At 39.8% G+C, this 19155-nt stretch overlaps 1 protein-coding gene across 22 annotated transcripts in view; it reads right to left on the reverse strand.

Annotated features, from left to right (window-relative positions):
- USP25 (ubiquitin specific peptidase 25) overlaps positions 1-19155 on the reverse strand; it is a 163351-nt gene that overhangs the window by 84387 nt on the left and 59809 nt on the right. For 21 of the 22 annotated variants that reach the window (XR_004973995.1, XR_004973994.1, XR_004973993.1 and 18 more), the window contains 3 exons: positions 17402-17539; positions 3449-3525; positions 2076-2149 (listed from right to left, as the gene is read on the reverse strand). Coding sequence is in view for 19 of the 22 variants with exons in the window: in XM_036349165.1 (XP_036205058.1) it covers positions 2076-2149; positions 3449-3525; positions 17402-17539 (289 nt within the window). In the remaining 3 variants the exon portion in view is untranslated. Of the gene's footprint in view, positions 1-2075; positions 2150-3448; positions 3526-17401; positions 17540-17800; positions 17873-19155 lie in introns of those variants that run through there. The other variant, XM_036349177.1, reaches the window with a different exon arrangement.

A 19155-nucleotide genomic window follows, 5' to 3' on the forward strand; every position in this document is an offset into this window, starting at 1 on the left:
TATAAAACATAACTACTAAGAAGTACCCACTCAGAAATTTTAAAAAGCCAAGAAAATATGGTGCCATAGAAGCCAGAGAAGTGTTTTTAAAAGGAAAAATGGAAGAAGAGGAGAGAGTGGATCAATAGAATTAATAGCTGATAGGAGTTCAGTACAAAAACTGAGAGGGACCCAATGAACTTGAACACATGTAAAAAAACCTACATTAATCTTAAAAATATTCCTTTAGGAAGAGGTCTGGGCCAGAAGCAAAAGTGGGATGGTTTTAACAAGTGGGGAGTTAGCAGATGATATCAAACCCGTCCTTAAGGGGCTTAAACTTAAATAGGATTAACTTAAAAGAGTGCCTTAATTTTTAAGACATGAGATACCAGACCAGGTCCAATTATCAATGAGAAGACACATTAAAGAGGGCTAAGGTGAAGATAAAAAACAACAGCAATAAAAAACTGCCCACAAGATAATAAGAACAGTGAGGTCTGGGTGAAAGCATGAAGGAATGAGATTCTGAGAACATACAAAGAATACTCTGTTGATATAAGACTAAATATTCCTCTATTATCTGGGGGATCAAATAAAAATAATTAGTGGCATTAGGAATGGATCCAGGTTGGAGAGGCTGCAGCACAATATTTGATGATGAGCATTTTAAGAACTGTTTTACAATATTATAACACAAAATTAGATTCAGGGCCTTAGGACCCACAGTTAGGTTTCATTAGCTTCACAGTAAATTCATGAAAGTTGAAGTAAAGTGTTTTTTAGACAATGAAGAGACAAGACGTTAGAATTACAGTAGAAAAGATAGAAATTGTTAATGCAGAAAACAGGATAGAAAACAGTGATTAAATAAAATAAGTATGACAGCCAAGTAGGGTTAGAGAACTGGAACCAGTGAAGCTTGGTATACTACAGATTCCTGATCCACTACAGCTAGCCCACTGAAGTGACTTTTCCTCAGCAATTTCAGGAACTCAGGGCATGCAGAGAGAAGATAAATAGCTTAATAAAGGTCAGAGAATAGACAGAGACAGTGCTAGAAATCAATGTGGGAAAGGGAGTTTTAGATATTTATACAGATAATTATAATGAACAAGGATGGAAATAAAGAGAAGGGCTGAGAGGAACTAAATGGAGGAATCAGTGGTCTATAAGTTCTTTTTGCAAGGGGCTACTTTAGCAAACAAACGGAAATCACCCCATTGGGACTCACTGGTCTGACACCTCAATATAACCTTACTGACCAAATCCTTAGCCTCTGTCTTTTTCTAAATTCTAAGTTATAAAACTATATTCAAACAAAACTTCTTATGAATCCATTACTTATCCTGAAGAAAAAACAATTTTCCAAATTTTATACTTTGGGCACTTCCAAAAGTTGATGCACTGGGCCATTCAGGAAAAATAAGTTATCAAAAATTTATATTTTGGGACTTAGTAATATTATTATTTGAAGTATATCTACTGACTCAGTTCAGTCCCTTGTTAGGAGAATCAGAGTGTAACTGGTTTGGTCCAGATTTTAAGTAATAGGCATTTAAGGAAGATGGAGTAGTATCATTCTTAACTGAATTTTCAAAAGATAGAATACAACTCTTTCTTGAAAACTAGAGTCTAAAGAATTTTATAATCACCTAAAAAGTGCAATATCCCAACTATGCTAAATTGCTAAACTCAGCTTTCAACATTCACAGACTTAAAACCCTCAAAAACAGTGATAATCATATCAACCCCAGTATTCAATTCAAATATTATTTTCAAAAGATTCACCAACAACACAACTGCCCCTGTAATCCCTGTATCCCAATAATTCACAGAATTACAGAAGCCTTCCCAGGGAAAAAACAACAGGATAATATTAACTAAGTATCAATTAGCATGGGATAATATACTCTATACCTTCCTTTTCATATCTCAATTCTGTGCTTTGTATATAAATGACTAGTGGTAGCAATGTAACTCTAGACAGGAACTCTAGACAGAGTAAGTCAAATTAAAATTAAAAGTCATTCAACAAATGAAGAGTTACTATCAAGACAAAGAAGCTAACAGATTATATCTCTTCATTGTAATACCTTCAAGTACTCCCACAGCTAAGAATCTTCCATAGAACAACTCTACCATGGGGTTCTTTGGCTTCTCTTCATCCCTAAAGCATGTTAAAAAACATAAATATGGTTATAATTTTTGGACCTGTAAGTAATGAAGGAAACATTAGAAAAACAATAGCCTATGCCAAAGTAATAACGTGTATGAGGTTATCATGCACTCGGCTGGTACTTAGTGTCACCCTGGGAAAGGTACTTAAATTTACTTTTCCATTTCTTCACCTGTCAACTGAAGATAATAATGGTAATTAAACCCTCAAGGCTGTTTTAAAGGTTAAAATAACTATGCAAGATGCTCTTACAAGAGGACCTGACAGTCAGTGCCCATAAAGTGCCTAGCTTTTCTATTATCACTACACACTTCAGTCTCGGACCTTCAGTCCTTATTATATATACTTTTTTGGACTTGTTGGGAAGGGGGAAAGCCACCCTTGATCAAACATGCTTTGTCCACCTTCAAGTTGAAGGACCCCACAAGTGCTACTGTCCTGTCAGACTAATAGAGAGCCTCTGTGTGGACTTGACCTAAGGTTGTCCACCTTGGTTCCTGGTTCTTAAAAGTTCAAGTTCCTTGTATCTTTAAGGTTCTAATACTAAAATTTATTGGGCAAGTTTCCTCTGAGTAAATGATATCTGTATCCCAATCTATGATACCCGAGTGTCTTTGAATTTCCCTCAGTAATTTTTTAAATGTTTTATATACCCTGGAACCCCTAGTCCTCCTCTCAAGTCTATCCAGATTTCTGTAAGCACTTCAGTGTCATACTTTCAACACGAGTCCTCAATTGCTTTTCACCTGTAGACTTAGAAGAAAGCCACTTGACTATTTCATGAATCTTTGTTTCTTCTGAACGAGTTATTCTATTCTGATTTTGAAGATCTTGCTTATTATTTACTTACTTTTTGTTAATTTCTTTTGGGTCCTAGTCACCTTATATGATCTGGTAACTAACAAATTATCTCCCCTTTTTTAAAAACAGTTTTAAAACAGGCTAGAATTTTTCCATATCTTCAGAAATCTTAAGTCTTATTTGAAATATGTCCCTCTCCTCATTGAATCTAATGAAAAGAACTGGGCAATGTAGGATTAGCCCTTTCAGGGATCACTTTTTAGACCTTTCTGGCTAGATTCTTCCCTGATAGTGGAAATCTAAAGCTACCAGCATTTGTGGCCATAAATTCCAACAGCTTATCAATAATACAGAGGTAACATTTGGGCTCCCATATGTCTATCTCAGATTCCTATTTATTTGTTGACACTGAATACATTAAAGGAAAAAAAAATGAGTGCTACTTACAGATCTCTTAAAATACCATCACTAAATTTCATGGTAACTTACGTCTCCTCTTCAGCTTTCATTTGGAAGGCATCTTCTAACCAATCTAGTAATTTGTGTGTAAACTCACTCACATCTTGCTATAGGGAAAAAAAACCAAAACACACACAAAAAAAAAACCTTGTTAATTTTTAAGCCTATTAATAAAAATGCTAAATATTGCAACATAAAACTTGCACCCAGACATTCAAACATATAATTACTGACTACTCACAAAGGTATTAAATGAAATCTTTCACATCAAATGCAATAAATATTTATAACTTAACCAGAGCACAAAATCAGTATTTGAGAAAAACAAGCATTATATTGATAATCATTGTGATTGGCTTTCACTTTAGGAAAATAAATATCAGAATTCCAACTTACAAATGAGATTTCTATTTTTTAATTTTTATTTTTTCCCTTTTAATTGAATTTATTGGGGTGACAATGGTTAACAAATTATACAGGTTTCAGCTGCACAATTCTACAACATATCATTTGTACACTATTGTATATTCACCACCCAAGTCAAGTCTCCTTCCGTCACCATTTATCTACCCATACCCTCTTTCCACTTCCCTGCAACTCTGTACACCCCTTCTCCCAGCAATCACCATGAGTTGTTTTTTTTTTCTTTTTTGCTCAATCCCACTCCTCATCTCCCCCCAACAACTGTCAGCCTACTCTCTATCTATGAGTCTGTCTCTATTTTGCTTGTTAACTTATTTTGTTCATTAGATTACATGTATGAATGAAATAATACAAAATATTTTTTCAAAAAAGCTGTTAATGAACCTTTATAAAAGTATGCATATCACCAAAAAGTTCTTCATTTTATAAAGAATACTGGCTTCTCTCTTAGAAGGAAGATGTGCCTTTCTTCATTCAACTTTTCAAAGGCATATCCACTAAACATATTTGACTGAGTTCAATCAACCCATCAAAGAAAGATAAAGCAGGGTAAGCACTTGGTCTTTATCAAAATAGCTCTAAATATAAAACAAACTTTAATGTCACACATTTTTCCATCTAGAAGTTGTTTAAAGAGCATCTAGGCCAACTTGCACACCTTTAAAATGTTAAAACTAAGGTCTAGGAAGAGTAAGTAAATTACAAGAATGTCATATAGTTCAAGACAAACTCAGCACAAAAATCCAGTTATAAACATCCATACTATCTGTAGTAGGTTAAATAGTGGCCCACCAAAACACTTGTCCACCTGGAACCTCAGAATACAAACTTATTTGGAATAAGAGTTTTTGCAGGTGTGATTTAGGTAAGGATCTTAAGATGAGATCATCCTGGGTTAGAATAGGCCTAAATCCAATTGTGAGTATTCTTCTAAGAAACAGAAAATGAGCAAACACATAGACACACTGGGGAAAAGGCCACATAAAGATGTAGACAGAGATTGGAGGTATGCTGCCAGAAGACAGGAACACAGGAGCCTAAAGAAGATGACAGAGTCAAGGAAGGCTTCTTTCCCTTAGAGCCACTGGAGGGAGCAAAGCTCTTCCATCACCTACCTACACTTAGGATTTTGGCCTCTAGAACTATGGAGAGAATATTTTTCTACTGTTTTGAAGTCACTCGGTTTGTTGTAATTTGCTACAGTTGTCCTAGCAAGTTATAACACCTTAAAACCTTCAATACTTTTCTACAACTTGGCTTATCTTGCAAGGTTATCTGACAAAAAACAAAAAGGTTTCCTCGTTATCATAATACTCTTCAGAGAAAGTAATCCCTGTCTTTTTTAGCAATCAATCTAAAATTTACAATTACAAAATAATTCTACCTGCTTTCATCAAGAGAAAAAAATGATAACATTTTAGTTTTAAATTAAGTTATAAGTATACTTAAATTTGGCAGTACTGTATCCCAAAAAATATCCCCGAGACTCTTGAATATTTCAAAGATATAATTAAAAAGAATATGAAATGAACATATAAATTCACTTTTATTTTTATTTTTTTTAAAATATATTTTATTGATTTTTTTACAGAGAGGAAGGGAGAGAGAGATAGAGAGTCAGAAACATCGATGAGAGAGAAACATCGACCAGCTGCCTCCTGCACATCCCCCACTGGGGATGTGCCCGCAACCCAGGTACATGCCCTTGACTGGAATCGAACCTGGGACCTTTCAGTCCGCAGGCCGACGCTCTATCCACTGAGCCAAACCGGTTTTGGCTAAATTCACTTTTAAAAGTCATGATGCTTACTTTACTTATAGATCCACTCCACTATGCCACTAATGTGTACTTTAGATTCGAATATCTAGGAACAGAAGAGAATCAAACCTATATCTACCTCAATTGATGTGCAACTACTTTAAAGATTTCCTCCCCGCCTCCCCTCCCCCCCCCCCCCCCCCCCCCCCCCGGCCCAGGGAGTGAGAAAGGGAGAGGGAAAGAAATATCTGTATGAGAGCAAAACATCAATTAGCTGCCTCCTGCATGCCCACTACTGAGGATTGAGCCTGAAATCCAGCATGTGCCCTGACCAGGAATTGAACCAGTAACTTTAATGTGCATGGGACAATGCCCAACTAACTGAGCCACACAAGCCAGGGTGATGTGCAACTACTTTAAAAGCCCTTGTAGAGGGGAGAAAAAGAACCCAAAGCAAAGACATTCGCCATGTGGCATTCTGGAGCATGTCACAGCATGAACAGCTAGTTGTCTTCTGTCCACTCTAACAAAAGTGAAGTCTACCCATATACATACATATAAGGCTTCCAATTAAACTTGTGCTACCTCATTTTTAAATATGAAAAGATACCTAAAGATCACTATGCTTTCTTAGAAAGCTTCAACACAAAAGAAAGCAGCCAAAAAAGACAAAGAAAAAGCAATTTCAGAAGAAAAGATAAGTCAAGGAACAGAAATGACTTTTAAAACTTAATAGTAGGGAGACAAATGGTGGTGGAATAGGCAGACCTGTTGGGCACCTTGTCCCAAGGCCAGGCTGGAAATACCACTAAACTGGAGAACATTCACCTGGAATTTCCAACTGTGGTCCAGCTGAGGAGCTGACTTATAACAAGGAAGGCACCTGGAGACTGGTAGGAAGGGCGAGGTTGTGAGAGGTGGGGAGCCTGGAAAGGAAGGAGCTGTGCTATGGGGAGAACTGTTCTGGGAGCACAGGCAGGACTCCATGCACCAGTGGTGGCAGTGGCATGACCCGACCTGCAGCACTACCCAAGCCCATGGTGGCCTGACCTGTGGCAGTGTGGCCCACAACGCCCATATCATCCAAGCAGCTGTGAAAGGCAGCAGGATTGCTGGCAGCAGCAGAGTCTAGACCTGGCGGACGAGAGTCAGTGGGGGAGAGAGCTGCAGTTTCGACTGCCTTTTTCTTTCTTTCGTTTTTAATCACTTAAACCCAAAGCACAAGAGTTCTCATTTGCAAATACACACCCGAGCTGTTGGCATAGGGCAGTGGTCGGCAAACCGTGGCTCGCGAGCCACATGCGGCTCTTTGGCCCCTTGAGTGTGGCTCTTCCACAAACCACCACATGCGGGCGCACACGTACAGTGTGATTGAAACTTCGTGGCCCGTGCGCAGAAGTCGGTTTTCTGCCTGGGCGAGTCTAATTTGAAGAAGTGGCGTTAGAAGAAGTGGGGGGTGTCCGTCGGTCGGGCAAAGGCGCAGCCGCAGCCGCGGGATACGCAGCAGCTGGGGAGGTGCACGCAATTCATGCACGAGTTGAGGATGGGAGAGTTGGAAGGGGTCGACCTCAGTGAACGTACCTCAATCAGATTGAGGACGTTTTTAGCAAAGGCCAGCTTAGGAGTACCCTAATTAAGTTAATAACAATGTACCTACCTATATAGTTTAAGTTTAAAAAATTTGGCTCGCAAAAGAAATTTCAATCGTTGTACTGTTGATATTTGGCTCTGTTGACTAATGAGTTTGCTGACCACTGGCATAGGGAAATAGGCACAGAATTGAGTTGCCTGAGGACAGGAGGGGGTGAAAAGCAGGGCAGAGAGACTTGGGAAAGCAGTAGCTGGGAGTCCTGCATTGGATCATTCATATGCTTCCAAACCAAAACAGCTATTCTCCCTGGGAAGAGAGGTACCTGCTCCTAACACCCAGAAGGCAGGTAAAGGAAAAAAACCCTGCCCTAGGTGATACAGCCTGCCACACCCTGCATTTTGAGCTTTACAGAGGAAATAAAGGCAGAGGCCAGCTTAAGGGTCTGAACAGTCTCAAGGACCCTCAGTGAATGGATTGGAGGAGGGGCCATCAGCCCCACTATTCTAGGAACGAGAACCCCCCAGTTGACCCCATTGGTCTCCATACAAGGATCTCTGTCCAGCCAATAGCAGAGTAATATTTTGGGCCACTCGCGGAGGAGTAGCTCTGGGACAGAAAAAAATACCCATCATATTCTCTGAAAGTGAAACACCAAACACTGTCAGGAACAGACTCTTGAGTGATTAAGATTGACAGCTGGCTGACAGGCAAAGGTGGGCAGCAGTGGAACATGGAGATTCAGAGGAAGAGTGCTGAATCAGCCCTGGGCTCCAGGTGGCTAACAAACCTTCTCTAGAAGACAGACTGCCCCTTCGGCTTGCAGATAAGGCCTGTGGACACAGACACAAATGGTGGACTGGTGGATTGTTTGGAGCTTCAAGCAGGTGCTAAAAGCCAAAAGACATGCCTGACAGTGGTTAGCACCCAAGTACCTAACAGGAAGCCCAGAACTGGCAGACAGAAGAGTGGGGCCCTAAGCCAGCTCCCATGGGGCATTAAAACTCAGCTTAAACGAATGACACTTCACTTTTCTCTTTTCTTTTTTTGCACATTTCTTCCTCTTCATTTTTTTTCCTCCCATGTTTCTTTCTTCTTTCTCCTTTTCAGTTTTTCTCTTTCTTTTCCCCACTTTTTAAAATTGACCATTTTTATCTATCTGCTTTATTGATGTGTTAGTATCCTATTCTCTGTTGTTTTGTTCATATATATAATTTTCCTCTTCCCTGCACCTACTCAATTTCCTGTTCTCTTTCCTTTTTCTTCCACTGCTCAATTTTTAAATTTTTTTCTCTCTTCTCTTTTTCATTTCTTCTTCTAATTTCTTGTTTCACTTCCTAAATTTAGGCCTATTTGCTCTCTCCTGTATTCTCCTTTGCAAATATTTTTTTCTTGTCTTCTCATTTTTTCTCTACTCCTTTTTCTAAACCATGGTCCTTCCCCTATTCCTCTAATTCTTTATTCTTATTTTATTTAAACTCTGCATCTACAGATTCTGCCCCCCACCCACATTTCTGGGTGCTTTTTGTTTGTGCTGTTTGTTTCATTTGTTTATGTTTTCTCCAAAAATTTTTCCTTCCTTCCTTCCTTCCTTCCTTCCTTCCTTCCTTCCTTCCTTCCTTCCTTCCTTCCTCCCTCCCTCCCTCCCTCCCTCCCTCCCTCCCTCCCTCTCTCCCTCCCTTCCATTCCATCATTCTCTTTTCTAATTCTCTTTTCTCTGGTGGTCACTGTTGGGGCGATAGCGGTCTTGTGTACATTCATTTTCTGTTCCTTCTGTGTCATGTCTTATTCTGTAGTATTTTGTGCTGTTCAGTCAGCACCTGCACACTGGCTGGCATGACATGGTTGGGAGTGAGCCACATAATCAGATGACTCTCCATCTAGGAATGGGACAATAACATTCAAGATTCAAATATTTCAAGTAGGGGGCCTCTCTAGAACACCCAGCCTAGGAGACCTGAGAGACACCACCACTCGGACCCACAAAACAACTACTACATAAGACCAACACAAAAAATCTGGGGGGCACAGCAGTTAGATCTATATATACAAAGAAATACAAAGGAACAGCTAAAATGGGGAGACAAAAAAACAACCCCCAAATGAAAGAAAAGGAGAAATCACCAGAAAAGGAACTAAATGAAGTGGAGGCAAGAAATTTGTCATATAAAGAATTCAGAGTAATGGTTATAAGGATGCTCAAACATCTGAATTAGAATTACAAGCAACTCACTGAGAATTATAGGGACCCAAATGAGAAATACACCATGAGTAAGAATCCAGAGGAAATGAAGAATGACATAGCTGCAATAAAGAAAACCATGGAAGGTTTCAACAGTAGACTAGAGGAAGCTGAGGACCAAATCAGCAAGTTAAAAGACAAGGTAGAAAACACCCAAGTGGAGCAGCAATTGGGAAAAAAAAATTATAAAAAACAAAAGGAGAGTTTAAGGGAGCTTTGGGACAACAATAAAACAACAATCACATAATAGGGGTGCCAGAAGGAAAGGTAGCTGAGCAAGGAATAAAAAAATCTGAGCAAGAAAGGAATTATGACAGAACCCTTCCCTGACTTTGGGAAGAAAAAAGTCACACAAGTCCAGAAGCACAGAGGATCCCAATCAAGATGAACTCAAAAAGATCTATGCAAAGACACATCATAATTAAATTGGCAAATGTAAAAGACAAAGAAAGGATCTTAAAGGCTGTAAGACAGAGACAGAAAGTTACCTACAAGGGATCTCCCATTAGACTATCCACAGACTTCTCAACAGAAATACATTAAATCAGAAGGAAATGACATGAAGTATACAAAGTGATGAAAATCAAGGGACTAAATCCAAGAATACTCTATCCAGCAAGCTATCATTCAAAACTGAAGGTGAAATCAGGAGCATCACAGACAAAAAAAAGGCTAAAGGAGTTTAAAACCACCAAATCAGCAATGCAAGAAATGCTAAAGGGACTGTTGTAAAAAGAAGAAATAGAAAGGGAAGAAGGAACACAGGCATAAAGTATTCCATTATGGCCACCAACAAGAACCTATCCTATCTAATAATAGACAAACATGGTAATTAACTGTAACTTTGCTACCCTACCCATTGGCTAATCAGAGAGATATGCAAATTAACTGCCAACTAAGATGGCGGCCAGCAGCCAGGCAGCTGAAGCGAACAGGAGGCTTGCTTGCTCCAGTGATGGAGGAAGCCAACGTTCCCCACCTGCCACTGCCGGCCTCTGAGCTGCACTCTAAGCAACAATGTTGCAATTATAGAAGCTAAACAAGCTCCAGAAACCTGCTTTCAGCCGCCAGCGGGCCCAGAGCTTAGAGCACCAGTGATGGCAACAGAGTTTCAATTATAGAAGCTAAACAAACCCAGATATACTGCTTTCAGCAGCCGAGGTCTCAGAGCTGGAGCCAAGCCTCAGAGCTAAAGCCGGCTCTCAGTTCCAGTGACAGCCACCGAAGGTAAATAAATCCCAGAATAAAATAAAAAGAAAAACAGAAAAAAAGGAGAAGCTGGGAGCTTCAGTTGCCCGCCAGCCTGAAAACGGACCTCAGCCCCTCACCCAGACTGGCCAGGCACCCTAGTGGGGACCCCCACCCTGAAGGGGGTGTGACCAGCTGCAAACAGCCATCATCCCCTCATCCAGGCTGGCCAGGCACCCCAGCGGGACCCCCACCCTGATCCGGGACACCCTTCAAGGCAAATCAGCCGGCCCCCACCCATGCATTAGGCCTCTATCCTATATAATAAAAGGGTAATATGCAAACTGACCCTAACAGCAGAAGGACTGGGAATGACTGGTCACTATGACACACACTGACCACCAGGGGGCAGACGCTCAATGCAGGAGTTGCCCTCTGGTGGTCAGGGCACTCTCACATGGGAGGAGCTCTGCTCAGCCACAAGCCAGGATGATGGCTGCCAGTACAGCGGTGGTGGTGGAAGCCTCTCCTGACTCCTCAGCAGTGCTAAGGATGTCTGACTGCAGTTTAGGCCTGCTCCCCGCTGGCAAATGGACATCCCTCGAGGGCTGCCGGGCTGCCAGAGGAATGTCTGATTGCCACCTTAGGCCCAATCCCCTGGGGAACGGGCGTAAGCCAGCAGGTGGTCATCCCCTGAGAGGTCCCAGACTGCGAGAGGGCACAGGCCGGGCTGAGGGACCCTCCCTCCCCACCGAGTGCACAAACTTTTGTGCACGGGGCCTCTAGTCTATACTAATAAAAGCCTAGGTGGTCCTCGCGCCCTCATACGTGACGTCGCCACAAGAGAGCCACTAAAAGATGGTCACCACATGATGGCCACCACAAGATGACCACGTGCACAGCATAGGTGGAGCCTGGTGGCCGCTCCGCACAATGAGGCCTGGGGGTCCTGTGGCTCTGCAGAGCGTGGAGGAGGCCGGTCCCGGCGTTTCTGTCACCTCGCACGTTGGAGGCGGGTCCCGGTGGAGGAGGCGGATCATGGCAGGGAAGGGCAGTTGTGGGCAATCGAGCCGGCAGGGGAGGGCAGTTGTGGGTGATTGGGCCAGCAGAGGAGGGCAGTTGTGGGTGATTGGGCTGGTAGGAGAGGGGAGTTGGGGGCAATTGGGCCAGAAGGGGAAGGCAGTTGGGGGCGATCAGGCTGGGAGTCAGAAGTGGTTAGGGGCAATCAGGCAGGCAGGCGAGCAGACATTTCCCGAGGGGTCCCAGATTGGAGAGGGTGCAAGCCTGGCTGAGGGACACCATCCCCCATGCACGAATTTCATGCACTGGGCCTCCAGTCTATAATAATAAAAGAGTAATATACTAATTAGACCGGACAGCTGAATGACCTTCCTGATGTCATTCCGGACATCCTTCCCAATGAAGCCATGGTAGGAGGGGCGAGGCACACGTGGTTAGGGGTGATCAGGCAGGCATGCAGAATGGTTAGGGGCGATCAGCCAGGCAGGAGAGTGGTTAGAGGCGATCAGAGAGGCATGGGAGTGGTTAGGGGCGACCATGCAGGCAGGCAGGCGAGCAGTTAGGAGCCAGCGGTCAGGATCGGGCCTAAACCGGCAATCAGACATCTCCTGAGGGGTCCCGGATTGCAAGAGGGTACAGGCCAGACTGAGGAACCCTTCACCCCTCCCCTCCCATGCAAGAATTTCTTGCACTGGGCCTCTAGTTAATAATAACTTTAAACATAAATGGCTTAAATGCTCCAATCAAAAGACATAGGGTAGCTGAATGAATAAGAAAACATAACCCATATATATGCTGTCTACAAGAGACCAACCTTAGAACAAAGGACTCACACAGAGTGAAAATGAAGAAATGGAAAAAAAAGTTTTCAGGCAAATGGAAATGAGAAAAAAAAAAAAAGCTTGCGTGGCAGTACTGATATCTGACAAAACAGACTTCAAAGTGAAGGCTATACCAAGAGATAAGGAAGGCCACTACATTATACTAAAGGGATCGATACAAGAAGAGGCTATAACTCGGGTAAACATGTATGCACCCAATATAGGAGCATCCAAATACATAAAAAGACTTCGGGAGGTTATCAAGGGAGAGAATGACAGTAGTACAATCACAGTAGGAGACATTAATGCTCCACCTACATTAATAGATAAATCTTCTAGACAAAAAATCAACAAGGTAACAGTAAATCCTAAATGACTCACTAAATCAGATGGAACTAATTGACATCCTCACAACATTCCATCTCAAAGCTAGGAAATATATATTCTTCACAAGTGCTAATGGGACATTTTCAAATATAGACAACCTGTTAGGACACAAGCTAAGTGTCTACAAATTCAAGACAATTGAAATAATTTCAAGTATCTTCTCAAACTACCATGGCATGAAATTAGAAATCAGCTACAATAAACACTCAAAAACAATCAAACACATGGAGGCTAAATAGCATGCTATTAAATAATGAATGGGTTAACAAAAAGGTCAAAGAAGAAAGAAAAAACATCCTGGAAACAAATAACAATGAAAACACAACAATCCAAAATCTATGGGACACAGTGAAAGCAGTTTTGTTCCTAGCACTATAGGCCTAACTCAAAAAAAACCAGAAAAACTAGAGTAAGTTATCTAACACTACAACCTAAAGAATTATGAAGAGAACTATAAGAAAAGCCCAGAGTAAGTAGAAGGAAGGAAATAATAAAGATTAGAGCAGAAATAAATGACATAGAGACCAAAAATATAATAGAAAAGATCAATGAAACCAAGAGCTGGTTCTTGGAAAGAATAAACAAGATTGATGAACCACTAGCCAGACTCTCCAGGAAACAAAGAGAGAGGACACCCAAAAAAATCAGAGTCCTGGCCAGTTTGGCTTGGTGGATAGAGTTTCAGCCTGCAGACTGAGGAGTCACGGGTTCGATTCCAGCCAAGGACATATGCCCAAGTTGCAGGCTCGATCCCCAGTAGGGGGCGTACAAGAGGCAACCCATCAATGGTTCTCTCCCATTGATGTTTCTATCTCTCTCTCCCTCTCTGGTCCTCTCTGACCCCACAGAAATACAAAGGATCGCAAAAAAATAATATGAACAACTTTATTCTAACAAATGGGACACCTCGACCAAATGGACATATTCCTAAGTAAATCAGGAAGAATCAGAAAACTTGAATAGGCCGATAACTACTGATGAAATTCAAGCAGTAATAATAAAAAAAAAAAAAAACAACAACTCCCAGCAATCAAAAGCCTTGATCCGGATGGTTTCACAGGGTAGTTTTATCAAATATTCAAAGAAGAACTAACACCTATCCTCCTCAAACTATTCCAAAAAATCCAAGAGGAACGAATACTTCCAAGTTCTTTCTATGAGGCTAGAATTACCCTAATTCCAAAAACAGATAAGGACACTACAAAGAAAGAGAGCTATATGCCAACATCCCTGATGAACATAGATCCTAAAATCCTCAAAATTTTAGCAAACCGGAGCCAGTAATACAGTAAAATGATCATACATGATCAATTGGGATTTATTCCGGGGATGCAAGAATAGTACAATATTTGCAAATCAATAAATGTGACACAGCATATAAACAGATTGCAAGACAAAAATCAAATGATCATTTCAATTGATGCAGAAAAAGCATTAGCCAAAAATCCAACACCCTTTTTTTTAAATAAAAACTCACAGAAAGTGGGAAGCAAGGGAGCATATCTCAACATAATAAAAGATATATATGATAAACTGACAGCCAACATCATACTCAATGGGCAAAAACTAAAACCATTTCCCAGATGAACATGAACAAGACACAGATGCCCTCTTTCACCACTCTTGTTCAACATAGTATTGGAAGACCTAGCCATAGCGATCAGACAAGAAAAAAAATACATAAAAGGCATCCAAATTGGAAACGAGGAAGTAAAACTCTCATTATTTGTAGATAACATCGTACCGTAAATACAGAACTCTAAAGTCTCCATCAAAAAACTACTAGATGCCGAAACCAGTTTGGCTCAGTGGATAGAGCATCGGCTTGCAGACTGAAAGGTCCCAGATTCAATTCCGGTCAAGGGCATGTACCTGGGTTGCGGGCACATCCCCAGTAGGAGATGTGCAGGAGGCAGCTGATCGATGTTTCTCTCTCATCGATGTTTCTAACTCTCTATCTCTCTCCCTTCCTCTCTGTAAAAAATCAATAAAATATATAAAAAAAAACACTACTAGATTTAATAAATAAATCTGACAATGTAGCAGGATACAAAATCAATACCCCAAAATTGATGGCCTTCTTATATACCAATAAATTTTGAGAAAGAAAGTAAACAAATAATCCCATTACAATTTAACAAAAAAAAAATAAGATACTTAGGAATAAATTTAACCAAAGAGGCAAAAGACCTGTACTCGGAAAACTACAGGATGTTAAAAAAAGAGATAGAAGAAGATATAAACAAGTGGAAGAATATATACCATGTTCAAGGATTGGTAGAATTAACATATTACAATGTCCATACTACCTAAGGTAATCTACAGATTCAATTGCAATCCCTATTAAAATACCAACAGCATACTTTACAGATCTAGAACAAATACTCCAAAAATTTATATGAAATAAAAAAAGAGTCCCAATAGCTGCAGCAATCTTGAGAAAGAACAACAAAGTTGGAGAGATCACAACACCAGATATCAAACTATATTACAAAGCCATTGTTCTCAAAACTGCCTGATACTGGCACAAGAACAGACATATAAACCAATGGAACAAAACAGAGAACCCAGAAATCGACCCAAACCACTATACTCAATTAATATTTGATAAAGGAGGCAAGAGCATACATTGGAGCAGCGACAGTCTCTTCAATAAATGGTGTTGGGAAAATTGGACACCAATTTTAATAATCTGATTATTATTTAACAGGAAAGGAATAGAGGGAAAACTAGCTAATATTCACATGCTATTTATATAGCTTTGGTAAGTTAACACTCACCAAGTCCATTCCCTGATTGATGGGGCAAGGGACTGGACAAAGGCAGTTTGGTCGCATGCTTAGTAAGGTCTGAGTGACTTGGGAAGGTGCTTACATGTCATTCACACCTGGAAGCAAATAGATGTGGCCACTTCAAGAGCAGGAAACATGAATATTTAAACTTCTGAACAAAGGAGTGCACTTTCTTGGCTTTTGCTCTCTGGGCTCTTGCTTCTCCTGGTACCTGCGCTCCTGTGACTCCTGCTACAAGGGGGCATTTCACATGGCTTATAGCCACGTGGGACCCACACAATGGGCTGATGGACTATAACTAGCCTAATGCTGAACTAAGCTTAGCTGCAACATGAAACAGTCTGGACCCTGGCTTTGCTTTTGGCTTTACTGGAATCCTAGCTACTCCTCTTTTAGGACTGGGTTAACAGACATGGGACTTGACAACCGTAAGAATATAACTCTACACAAATAAAGCCTTTTACTATATCTCACTCTCCCGTGGGAGCTTCTGAAAATTCTTATTTCAGTGATACCCCAAGAACCCAACTCCCACTCCTGTTTGGGAAATCTGGCCCAATAATTTCTTTTGGTAACACTTAAAAACCAGAAAAAGTGCCCTAAAATGGTGGTTTGGTATCATTTTTAGGAATATTATTTCTTTTGATGTATTTAAGAACTGTTATAACAGATAAGACACTAACCTAACAGACACTGGGACAGTTAGATATTTTAAAAAACTGAAAACAATAAATAAAAGCAAATATGGTATTGTTAGCATAGACTAGCTAGATATTAATAAAAGAAAGGAGGAAAATTGGCTAAGTTTAATTAGGTCAGAAGCCACAGCTCCATGCACACTAGGTGACAGCAGCATTGCCCTGCCAAGGGGATTATCATTCCATCCCGTTTAGGGAAGAAAAATTGGCTTTCCAATCTCCCCAGGGTACAACCAGCAGAGTACCAGGACTTCTCTGGTGGGCACTTGCCCAGCAGAAGCCAAGAGGGCCCAGGGGGAGGTCCTTCTACTATGAGGCATGAGCAGTAGGACCTAAAATGGTGATGATTAGGGGGAGGAATCTAACCTAGGAAAAACGACCATTCTCCGATAGGCACATAAGGGACCCCGCAAGACTTACAACCAGGGGAGCAACGGGCAGGGGCTAACCCACTGACTGGTCTCCAAGGCCCCCTTTTCTCTGTGTAGCCCTTCCCTTTGGATATCTCCATCTCCCATTCCCTTTCCTTAAATAAATTAAATTTTCTTTGATCACCATCTGAGATGGCTATTTAGCCAGCCCATGCACCACCCACTTTAACCTTTCAAATAGCAGTACATAAAGATTAGAAGGGGGGGGGGGGGGAAAGCAACATAACTAAGTTAATGTAGATCAGAAACCTTTCTGAATAATTAAGAAAAACTATTACCTGCCAACAAAAAGATGCATCTCAAAAGCAGGCACACTGTACTGGCATTGGGTTATCATACATTTGTGAATATTTTCAATTACATGTTTTAGAGAATTTTTACTTTTACCCATTGTTGTAACTTACCAGTTTCAATCATAATATAAATGATACTTTGATTTATCTTAACACTTTCAAGATCATTATTACTTTTCTTAATTTAAAATAATTCCTCCAAATAAATGTTTTAAATGGCTCCAGCTTACTTTTAATAAAGATGAATAACAACATCTTCAATTATATGACTCTGAAAAAACTGCTGAGTGATCAGATTAAGTAAAATACAAATTATTTATAAACAAGCACAATAGAACTACCTGCTGGGAGTCACTTGATTTGAAAGCATCCTTAAGAATTTCAACTGCTCTTGAGGGATCAACATATTTCCTTTTAGTACCAACAAGAAGTGCAAATAGATATCTCAATTCACACATAAAAGGCAAATTCCGATGCTCCTAATGGGATCAAAGAAAAAAAGGCTTTTAAATGAAGATTAACAAAATCTTTATTGGTAAACAGATATTCATTAAAAACTAAGCAAAAATTTAAGTAATATAGATTAGGAACGAGTCCAGCACTCCTGTATCATAATTAAAGAAGAGTGATGTCATTTAGGAGACTCAAGAAGGAATCAAGCACAAAAACAGCAAAGTATCTAGGCTAAGCTCACAATTTCAGCATAAATGCCACATATTCATAGCAAATCATGTCATTACCCAGCAAGAATATCCTCCTCATTCAAGTCTGTTTATTATAATCCTTTTCCATTCAGCAAGGCCCAGATGCTGCTGAGGACAGCAATAACAATCATTACCATACAATGGGTGTTAGCTACATACCAGGCCCTGTGTAGGTATTTTACCTTGATAAACCTATTTAATCAAAAATCCCTCTACCTCCATGAAGCCTTCCCAGACCCTCCAAGTCAATGATCCCTTCAAACTCCATAGCTACTAAAATGAATGTCTTTCATTCAACAAATTACCAACTGCCACTGTCATGTGATGATCCTAATATTAGTCTAACAATTCATCTAGATCATAATATTAGACTAATGTATCATCCACCTAGTGCTCCTCTGAAATCTTACTCAACTTTTCTCAATAAGACTGTAAACTTAATAAGAAGGAAACTTTTAAAAGAATGTAATTCACATATTTTAGTGAAATACTTTATGGCAACAAAAGTAGTTCTTATACAGTTAGCTCCTGCAGTAACAAATTTCCAAATGACTTATAATGTTGAGCATATTTTCATGTGCATATCTGCATTTCTTATTTGGTGAAGTATATGTTCACATATTTTTCCAATACAGTAATAGGCTACTTGTCTTATTATTGACTTGTACAAGTTCTGTGTATAACCTAAATAAAATTCCTTTATGTGATACATGTTTTGCTAATATTTTCTTCCAGTTTGTGGCATGCCTTTTCTTTTTGTATACATTTTTCAAAGATTACAAGTTTTTAATCTTAATGAAGTCTAATTTATCAATTTTAACAGATAAAAACTTATTATGCTATTTAAATATTAGAAAAGTTTTCCAATTTTGCAGAGCTGGAGTTCTCAGCATTATAAAACTGTAGGGGTGTGTGTGTGTATGTGTATAATTGCTTTCACACTAATATAAACAATATAGAAACAGCTGCTCCCAGAATGCATTAAAAAAGGAATTCTAAGAAATATAGGTGTAAGGGAATAAAACTGATTCCAAATATTTGATCCAAAACTATAGAGTAATCACAAAGAGCATTGTCTGACATAAAAATGCTAAGTTATGGGAAACATGCATTTTATTTAAGGATAATAAATTTTTTATCTATGATAAACATTAAATGCAAAAATTTTAAATCAGATATAAAACTGACCCATGATTTTTCTGTGGTACTTCCTATTCCCCTACAATTGTCCTATATAAATAAGTTTTAAAAGTGTAAATACTACAAATTTTAATCCACAAAATAATTTCCATATATATCCTCAATTTCCTGAGATCAATTTCTTCATTTATCACTATATCTAAAGTCAGTGCAGTGTTTTGAGACACTCCTTGCGAAGACACAGATAAAAT

This window comes from Myotis myotis, unplaced genomic scaffold, assembly GCF_014108235.1.
Source record: "Myotis myotis isolate mMyoMyo1 unplaced genomic scaffold, mMyoMyo1.p scaffold_m19_p_2, whole genome shotgun sequence".
NCBI lineage: Eukaryota > Metazoa > Chordata > Mammalia > Chiroptera > Vespertilionidae > Myotis > Myotis myotis.